The following is a 10,000-nucleotide window of genomic DNA, read 5'->3' on the forward strand; positions in this document are numbered from 1 at the left end:
GAATGTGCAATAAAAGAAGCCTGGCGAAAACGGTGAGTATTTTTATAGAATGAAAAACACATCCTTGACACTTATCAAACTAAGGATGCATTCATCGTTTATGGTCCTGGACAGATCTGGAGTTTACATTTGTATTTAGGGACTTGTCAGAAATTAGCAGTGGGGAGGGGGAAGATATTCAGTAAAGCGGCGAAAAATGAAATAATTCCCCCCCCCCCCCTAGGTAAGGGAATGAAATGTTTTGACCCTCCTCTCGAACTCATCCTAAAATTCTCCCACCTCCTCTCCCCCTCCCAATTTGTTATACAGTTGTAGAAGAAGAAGGTTTCCGTGCTTTTAACTCACAAACCTAACATGCAGGTGATATCTCTGTTGGAGAAATAGGACCAAAAAAGCTTTTGGCTCAATAGCATGATAATAGCCTACCACTGGAAATCAAGATACACGCACTGCGTTCTAAATTATCAATAGCTTGACTTGTTCATATGGCAGGAAATATTTTGTATGGCATGATTTTCATACTGCACCTGGTTTTTATTCGTGTTATAACATAATGATAAAGCATCCCTTTATGATCAGCACGGCTTAATTTTTTGTGACCCTCCCTCTTTTGCAGCTGTCTATTTTTTTTTTTCATGGCCCTCTCTTTTGAAGGGCTCCAAAAACTGTGACCCTTCGCGGTTTTCCACTTCCCTCTCCCCTGCTAATTTCTGACAAGTCCCTTATCAACGTCGTTTTTTTTATTTTTCAGCCACGCCCACTTCTACGATCTGTACACTGTTGATCAAGTTCACTTGCTGCCCGGTTACCCTATCAACGCCTCAAATACTCTTCTGGTCGCTGTTTACGTGCAGCAACCGCTTGGAATATTCATCGGAAATGCCTCTGTACTTCCCGGAAATACATTGCTTACTATCATTTTTCAGTATAAATCAGAGTTAGAGTTCGCTATTGGAGCGATCATACTTGAAGCAGAAGTGATAGTCAAGCCAACAGCATCACCTTCACCTTCGCCTGCTGTGCACACAACCAGCAGTTACTGGTGGTGGATAGTTATTGGTGCCTTGGTATTAATAGCGATCATTTTCTTCATTGTTGCGTTGTTAATCTGGTGAGTGCTTCCTGCAAAAAACACGCCTTTTGAGATAATATGTCCAGAAAGTACAAAATTCGATGCACTAGTTTCTTTTTATAAGCGTCACGAAGTGTCCCCTTGCTCTCCTCCCCAAGTTCAACATCAGTCGCATTTGGGAAAATAGACAACAGTCCAGTTTTCAAGTTCTCCATGGTCGCTGAAAAAAAAAAACACTGAGGACGCCTTTTTACAAATTCAAAACAACAGAGTTGTAAGAAACGACGACCGCTGCGGCAACAGCGACGTCTTTTTAAAGGGGAGGAAAAATAATCGTGCTGCACGCGTGGCACGCCGTTTCGTGCATTTCCTAGTCGTTTTCTGTAAAACACAACGTGGAATCACCAAATTTAAAGTTTCGAGGACAACGCGAGCACACAACGGTGAATCGTTCATTCACCTTTACTTTACAATCCAGTTATGGGATACTTCCCCCATACTGCAAAACGTGAACAATCGCGAAATACGTAGCACAGTGCAAAGTTATATTCTGAAGTGACGTGTTTCTGTGACAGTAGTCTATGCTCCAACTCCCGAATGGCTTTTTTCATGGCGGCATTCATTTCACCACTGACTAGAAACAATCATTTGAATAACGTTAAGTAAAGAAGCAAAACGTGCTGCAAAATATATAAACGCAGCGGTACTACAGAGGAACACTCCTTAACATTGTGTAAGGTGGGTGTGAAAATTCTTTCATCTAGTTGACTTTTACTCTTGTTTCAGGGTACAGAGAAGGAGAAAGACCAGGAAAAGGACGATGAGAGATCGACTTCAGAGTTTTTCCACTGACGGCGAAAATATTGTGGAAATTATTGAAGTTGTTTATAATACCTCATTTCTTGAAAACGCGATGGGTCATACGGACCTGGAGAGACCAGCACAGTCCATTCAGAGAATTGTTCGTTAGGCGCAATTTTACCTTCGCTCATAAGAAGGTCGATTTTAGTCAGCACGCTTTAGATAAATGATAATCAGGTAAAAAATTGATCACGTTCCTGTCCAACATGCGTTGTAAATAAATGAAAACATTTCTTGGAAAAAGAAAAGTTTACACATTTCATTTTTTCGCTGTTGCTTGGAGTAATGCGAAAAGATATTATTTTTTGAAGAAAATGGAAAGAAAGACAATTTCAGTCTGTTTTATCTGACACAATTTGGAGGGAAAAGAGGGTACGACCCTTAATTGATTTAATGACAGGTCGGCCGGGAGCATTTCTAGGTTCCTTGTATCGGATAAATACTGTTTAGAGAGTAATTTTCATCCCCTAGAAGGATTTTCTTTCTGTGTCTGAAAATTCTAGAGAATAAAATCTTTATTTCCAAAAATTTTCGCAGAATTCTACCGTCCACGAATGTCCTCGGCGAACTACTAGCTTCCACTTGGGTGGTAGTAATTGCATCCCTTCCAAAAACACACTGCCTTATTTTCCCAGCTTTTGATCATGATGATTGCGTAACAGGGGTGAAAGTGTCAGGGAATCGCTGGGTGAAAATATCATTCCAACAAATATTTCAAGGGCCCCGCCGTAAGTTGAGTGCGCTTATTTCGCTGCAAAACACTGAACGTAATGGCATTATCATGCAACAAGACGACAATACCTTTTTCAATGACTTCTACTGTTGTTACGGCAGAGTTGGACGCCGCTCCTATCCTATTCATGCTACAAACATCTTTAAAAGCTTGGAATAACGGTACCTTAATAGGTGCGAGAAGTTTGCTGTCACGATTTGGATAACATTTAACTACACTGTAGTGAATAAGATATTATGGGAGTGTTTTTACAGTCTGAGCATATCTTAATGTCAGCGGTTTTGCTCTACGAAAAGGTGCAAACATTAAGTGTCTAGTCGTTCTAGCACTGGAGCACTAATTGGGTACACTGTAAATTGAAATTAACAATTAACAAATCAAGTCAAATGTTGGTTTTTTGAGGAGAGGGGAAACCGGAGTACCAGGAGAAAACCTCTCGATGCAGAGTAGAGACCAACAAACTCAACCCACATATGACGCCGGATCTGGGAATAGAACCCGGGCCACATTTGTGGGAGGCGAGTGCTCTCACCACTGCGCCATCACTGCACCCCTGGTTTGTTTTTTTTAGCGGTTGCTCAGGAAATTGCAAAGCAAGTTGGATATAACTTAACATCGTGATTTCTGAAAACAAAAAAGAACTACAAAACATATTCCCTTATCATTAAGTAAACTAACGGTCATTTACGGAGTACGATGTACAGTTAACGACAGTAGCACCTTTAGGAGCCTCATTAATTTTAGTAAAATGACTATGGGCCGCCGTTACCGTTGAAATAGTTCAGACCAAACAAAGTTGGCTCAAGTCCCGGTTGCGTGATAGCACAGACACTTCTCATTTGATACAGCTAAAATATAAACGGTTAACCAATCATTGCTTGAATAGCGTAGGATAAGACGTAATTATTAAATTTTCGACCTCCGATATTGCGTCTCTAGCTTTCTGATTGGTTCATTCATTCTCAGTCATCAGCTCATATACCGTATGACCTAGTATGGAAACTGATTGCGTTGAGTTTTGCCAAGTTAAAACCTACCAAGTGTTCAAGTGTTTATAATTTACTTTGATGAAAAAAACATTTGATTTGAATTGCGTTAATTTGTTGATTTCCGTGTACGATGTCCCCAACTAGTGCTTCAGCGCTAGAACGACTAGACACTTAAAGTTCCTTTCCTTTTCTTTTTTTATTAAAACAATTATTCCATTCGCGTTTGTTGGATATGAGACTGGTTATAGCCAAGGAGGCGCGTATGTTTACCGTCTCATATCCAACGCGCGCTCATAGAATTAATAGGCTGATTTAGCAACAGAACGGGAACGTCAGTGGCGACGTCGCGCGCAACAAAACTACCAATGAGAATTTAGAATAGAGAAGAAAAGAGTGGAGTCTATTCTATTTTGAATTCTCATTGGTGTTTTTTCTGTGCGCGCCGTTGCCACTGACGTTCCCGTTCTGTTGCTAAATCAGCCTATTAATTGTTAGGCGCGGGGTCGAAATGTCGGGCTTAATCTTCAAGGTACAACACTCTGGCGCGATGTCCCTCTAGAGGTACCGCTACTATCCTTTTTCCTCTCTTGTTCAAACATTTCGTCAGCGCATGCGTGAATGTTCTAGTGCTCCGCTATGTATCATACCAAAAGGGATGCTGGTTTTTACATGGGGTTGAGACGATTGAGACCGCTATATCGAATGGTTGAGGTCAATAACTGAACGTGCTACATGTATAGCATGAACAGGGAGCTTCACAAAGGCAAAACGCATCAGCTCGCTCAGCTCTTCGCGATTACAACCGGGGCGAAGTACCCGGAGAGGATTAGTTTTGAAAGCCCCTCTTGGGATGGGCCACGGCTACATGAAGGCAATAAATAGAAGGTAGATTAGTAGTGAAAGACTGATTTAGAGATGTGTACAGAGGTCATGAACGTGGCTGAAACCAGTTTCAATACTTTCAAGAGACCTTGTTATTAGAAGGACTGACACTTTAACACTTTGTATAGGTAATCACATGAGGCCGAGTACTATTAAGGATTAATTGCACGAGTGTTTTGGAAATTTTCCAAAATTGCCCGAGTCGCGAAGCGACGAGGGCAATTTGGAAATTTTCCAAAACACAAGTGCAATTAATCCTTAATAGTACGAGGACTCATGCGATTACTTGTTTATCAATAAAGGGCAAAATTTTATACGTTGCTATGCAACGGATTAACCAATCATTGACAGGTAATCAAGCCCTCTCTTGATTACCAAAAATGCCCTCGATTAAGAAAAAATGCCCTCTGTCTCAGCCAATCAGCGCTCAGTAATTTTGCCCTTTATTGACGTACGACGTAACAGCAATGTTATGGTACCATGTGAAACTTCAATTATTGCTGAACAAGATGGAGTCATTCTCGTGATGCAAAAAAATTACCATGGCAACAGAAAAGGCTTGCAAAAACACCCTATATTTTGGCTTTACTTGCTCATATCTGAAAAACGAACTAGGTAACCCCAATTTTTTTATTGCACAAACGTGATCAGCAGGCCAAACAAAACTCTCTGCAAAGTTTGAAAGAATTCTATGGAGCAGATTAAGCTACCTTAAATTTTCAATTATTTAAGGTGGCTCTAAATCCACTTCACAAAATTGTTTTTAACTTTGCCGAAAGTTTCATTCTGGTATGCTGATTACATTTCAGAAATAAAATAAAAAGTGGGGGTCACCGAGTTCGTTTTTGAGATATGAGCAAAATAAGGGGTGTTTTTTGCAGGGCTTTCCTGTTGTCACAGTTACCTTTTACGTCACAAATATGACTGAATGTTTTTCAGCAATAACTGGTGTTTCATATGGTATCATAACATTGCTGTTAAGTGATAAAGTGTTGTAGTGTCAATCCTTCGAATAAGAACGTTTCTTTCAAGAGTGGAAACTGGTGTGAGCCACCTTAAAACGTCTTAAATTCAGCAATTTTACGTTACGGCTATGCAAACGACGGCAAAGAAGGAAAATACATGTCGCTCGTGCAGCACGCCTGGATTTGCAGAAAAATGAGGTAGTGAGCGAATCCTCCAAATTTGGTCCTATTTCCATGAAAATTATTTGATTTCTATTTGTCCCAGTTCTGTGTATTCCAAGAACGACACCTTCAAATGGTCGTGTTAAGATTTTAGACGATCGCAGTTATGTTCGGTGCTTCTTTCTACACTTTAATGCCTCTTATTCTCATCTTAATTGGCAGTTGGTGTGAAATCATAGGAACACAGATGAAACAAGAGATTGTTAATCGTAATCTCGTACTTTGACGCACTTCCCATGCTACCATGGAAACATAAGCTCGGCAATACAGGATTGCAATGTTAATCGATTTTAATTAAGTTCGCAACTACACAGAGTCTACTGTAGCCATGCATGGCTTCCACTAGGCCGTTTTATTAAATTTTCAGAGGGCAGTCTATATCCTACAAAGTATCGATTGAAAATGAGGCCCTGTTTGTTAAGGACTTACTCATCGGCCCAAAGAAAGCAATAACACTATGGAGAGTGCGACGATGATCCCTGCAAATTGGCTTTTGCTTCTCCTACCAATTGCTGTTCAAGGTAAGTCGTTCTTTGAGCTCGGGCACGAAGAAAAGTGATAGCGACACCGGTGGCTTGCGCATTGCAATGACCCCAAGTTTTAATTAACAAATTATTTTAAAGTGATTGGGATTGTCTTAATTAATAATAAACCATACGTTTTATTTCTAACGTGTTTCACCGACTGAAACGAAGCCTACAATAGATTATCGAACAAGGTCAAGTTTGTCACGACATAGTAACATAGTACGTCTTCAACGAAGACATAAAATATACCCCTTGATATACAAAGTCACGATTTCTTTCTTTTTCACCTGTAAGATTTTACCATCGATTTATGCAACATTAATGGTATACTGAGAAACTCATTTCCATGGATTAAAGTGCATTACTTCAGCAGCTTGAAAAGGAAATTGAATTCATCTTGGGATCGTTAAGTCTTTCAGCTGAAATGTAAACATAGTTAATTGCAAACTCGTCCTCAAAGTGTTTGCCGCGATGAGTTGATGGCTGACTTCCTCAGCTTTACAGTGCTGGATACCTGCACAATTTTTAAAGTTTAACCGCTTACCAGCGCGGCAAGGCCGGGTGTTCGTCCCAAAAAGCAACACTTCAATCAAATAGAGTAAGAAGACATATTTGTTTTTCTTTTTGTTAAGCAAACAGTTGTGTTACCTAGTTTTATGATTCAGCCTTCGGTAGCGAACTGGACATGGAAGCGAAATCAGTAATCGAAAAGTCATAGATACGACTCTGATCAGATGACCTTGTGTTTTTTCTGACTCTTTTCTATCGAAAATCCCCTCGCCGTTACAGAAAATTAACGTTTACTATGAGTCTGACAGTAGAGCCCTGACATAAAGTATGGCAGGAAGACGGAAATGACATCCAACGAGTTTCAAACATAAAAAATCCTTCATGCTTTAAGGCCGCTGTAGGAAACATGACCACTCCATTGCCTTATCCGTTGTTTCAAGAAGTTTAATTCCTCCTACAAGGCAATGTGTCCGCGAATAACAAGCGATATGAAGATTTTGGCTAACATGCCCTTTTTTAATAACACGGTGTATTATTTTAGGACAGGGCTTGGTTATTTTCCGGTACTAGGAGAGCTAGAATAGCCGGGTAGATCTGCGCACCACGAGAGCCGCACACGTTCTTAAATTCACCTAATTAGATGCACGTCCAATTTTGGTGAATTCGAAGGTGATAAGCTAAATGGCAAATCGTACATCGTTTCCGTAATAACTTCTAATTCGTCCCCTACTCAGCTTGTATGGCATATCTACCCAAACAATCCAATTTACCTCAGTGTCGGTAAAAGGTGTGTATCCATAAATATACATAACAGTCATTAAATAAAGATCATTATCATCTCCTCTTCGGTGAATAATTGTAAAACAAACTTCTCTCAGGAAAGATGAAAAACCATCTGACCGTGCCGTTCTTTATTTATTCTATATATTCTATATATATTCCCTAGCCTTAATACGTTAAATGTTTACGCCTGATTTTTTATGTGAGGTAACTGTGGCACTCGTCAAAATGTGCGATCACCACGCATCGTCGGTGGACATGAAGCTTCCAGAAACTCTTGGCCTTGGCAGGCAATGCTGCGGAAGACAGCTGGGTATCAATTCTGTGGAGGAACTTTAATCGACCCATGGTGGGTGCTGACTGCTGCCCATTGTCTTCTAAGAGAGACGACGTCCACCTTTTTCGTAAGGTAGTTATAAATAAATGGAAACATTGGGGCCTGAGAAGGGAAATGAATTCTACGTCTTAACTGGAATGCCGTGATTAAGGTCTAATGAACGTCAAAGTGCATGGGTACGACGACAGTTTTGTTGGTCGATACCCGTCCCTTTTAGAGTGCTTTCCGGTTGACTGTTGAAAACAGCCTTGGTACCCACTACCATTGTCCCTATTCAGGCTAACCTTTGTGTTTGCGTCAAAAATTAATGTTTCTGGCTTTAAACCATGCGTGAATATAAGCAGGTTTGATTGTCTATGTGCAATTGTATGAGAGCATTGTAAAATTGGCTTGTCTTCGCTCCCGGGGGGAGATCCCATATAAAAACGGGAGGGATGCTCGTCGTCTCTCTTAGGGGTGTACATTTTGGATTTTGGTTTCACTTAGGGTGCTGTGGGCAAAACGCAATGGTATGTGGCCGTTAAGGTCTCCTTTAGGGTTGCGCGCGAAGAAATATAAAAGTGAATACTTACACTTTTATATTTATTCACGTCGGTTAAAGTATAGACGATAATGTCTTTGCCATCATTAAAAGACACCGTATTTTTTATTTCTCAGTGTTTTGATATGGTCTCTTTTAGGGGTCAAAAAAAAAAGCCTGGGCCACGCCCAGATTGGCCTCCTTTAGGGGTTTAAGTTGAAGTTTCCGACAAGTATCCCTCCCCTTTGTTATATAGGAAAACCACCCCCCCCCCCCCCCCCACCTCGATTTTTTTCGGTTTTTTCCGAGTTTCCCTGTGATACACAATATCTTTCATGTAGTATTTCTCACATTACTCGCTTAGGTGGTTGATAACTCAATGTCTATTTTTACCAGAATGGGTGCCCACTATACTGAAAATGATATCGTGGGAACCGAACAAGACATAAATGTGACACAAATCATAAGTCACGAACACTACAAGGCGCCTTTCAAAAACAGTAATGACATCGCTCTCTTGAAGCTCGCAAGTCCTGCGGTCCTTGGGCGAGGAGTAGGAACTGCTTGTCTTCCGGATCCCGTCAACTCTCTCGCCAACAAGATCTGCTGGGTTACTGGCTGGGGCACCGTAGAATCTGGTGGAAATCAGCCACGGGTGTTAATGGAAGCCAGTGTATCAATTATTTCGCATCAGCGTTGTGTACAGGTGCATCAAGAAGCGGTCGATAGCGGCATGATGTGCGCGGGAGTTGAACAGGGAGGTGTGGATGCTTGTGAGGGGGATAGTGGGGGACCTCTTGTTTGTGATTTCAACCGGGTATGGTACGTGGAAGGTGTAGTTAGCTGGGGAGATGGATGTGGAGATCAAGGCGCGTTTGGAGTGTATTCCAAGGTTAGAGAATTTATGCCATGGATTTATGCCAAGATGAACAACAGTAATGCATCATATGGTAGGTACAGTAAAAATACTTTCCTTTATAGTCGACTACTTTGTATGGAAATTTACAGGAGATTCTGTCTCGACCGAGGCCGTAGGATGATAGAGATGATGAGAGAGCCTTTTCAACAAACGGGCCGCGATATTTTAAATCCGGTCACCTACCATGGCAAGGCAATAACAATCTTGTAGTCGACCATATTCGTATTCTCAGTATTGCACTGGAACTAGCTTGCAATGGAGGATAATGCGGGGGAATCCAAATACCTTTTAATATATTCCCCCGCGTTAGCCTCCGTTGCAAGCTAGTTATGGACGCAATTTCAGCAATTGTGTAGAGAAACCCGACAAATTCAAAACTTCAACGGGGTTTGAACCCGTGACCTCGCAATACCGGTGCGACGCTCTCGTCGTTCTAGCGCTGGAGCACTAATTGGGGACACTGTAAATTAACAATTAACGCAAATCAAGCAAAATGATGGTTTTTGAGGAGAGGGGAAACCGGAGTACCTGGAGTAGAGAACCAACAAACTCAACCCACATATGACGCCGGATCTGGGAATCGAACCCGGGTCACATTGGTGGGAGGCGAGTGCTCTCACCACTGCGCCATCCCTGCACCCCTGAGCTTTGAAACCACTGACGTTGGGAGCTGGTCATTTATG

At 41.4% G+C, this 10,000-nt stretch overlaps 2 protein-coding genes across 2 annotated transcripts in view; both read left to right on the plus strand.

Annotated features, from left to right (window-relative positions):
• LOC138022348 (mucin-like protein) overlaps nt 1-2,296 on the plus strand; it is a 23,625-nt gene extending 21,329 nt beyond the window's left edge. The window contains exons 18-20 of the mRNA XM_068869461.1: nt 1-32; nt 752-1,111; nt 1,859-2,296. The exon at nt 1-32 is cut by the window's left edge and continues 84 nt beyond it. Coding sequence (XP_068725562.1) covers nt 1-32; nt 752-1,111; nt 1,859-2,042 — 576 coding nt within the window. The 3' untranslated portion in view covers nt 2,043-2,296. The remainder of the gene's footprint in view (nt 33-751; nt 1,112-1,858) is intronic.
• Nucleotides 2,297-6,006: 3,710 nt separating this feature from the next.
• Nucleotides 6,007-10,000, plus strand: part of LOC138022349 (CUB and peptidase domain-containing protein 1-like) — a 5,820-nt gene continuing 1,826 nt past the window's right edge. Inside the window, exons 1-3 of the mRNA XM_068869462.1 lie at nt 6,007-6,245; nt 7,749-7,950; nt 8,795-9,348. Of these exons, the coding sequence (XP_068725563.1) occupies nt 6,182-6,245; nt 7,749-7,950; nt 8,795-9,348 (820 nt within the window). The 5' untranslated portion in view covers nt 6,007-6,181. The remainder of the gene's footprint in view (nt 6,246-7,748; nt 7,951-8,794; nt 9,349-10,000) is intronic.

This window comes from Montipora capricornis, chromosome 10 (assembly GCF_036669925.1).
Source record: "Montipora capricornis isolate CH-2021 chromosome 10, ASM3666992v2, whole genome shotgun sequence".
Lineage (NCBI taxonomy): Eukaryota > Metazoa > Cnidaria > Anthozoa > Scleractinia > Acroporidae > Montipora > Montipora capricornis.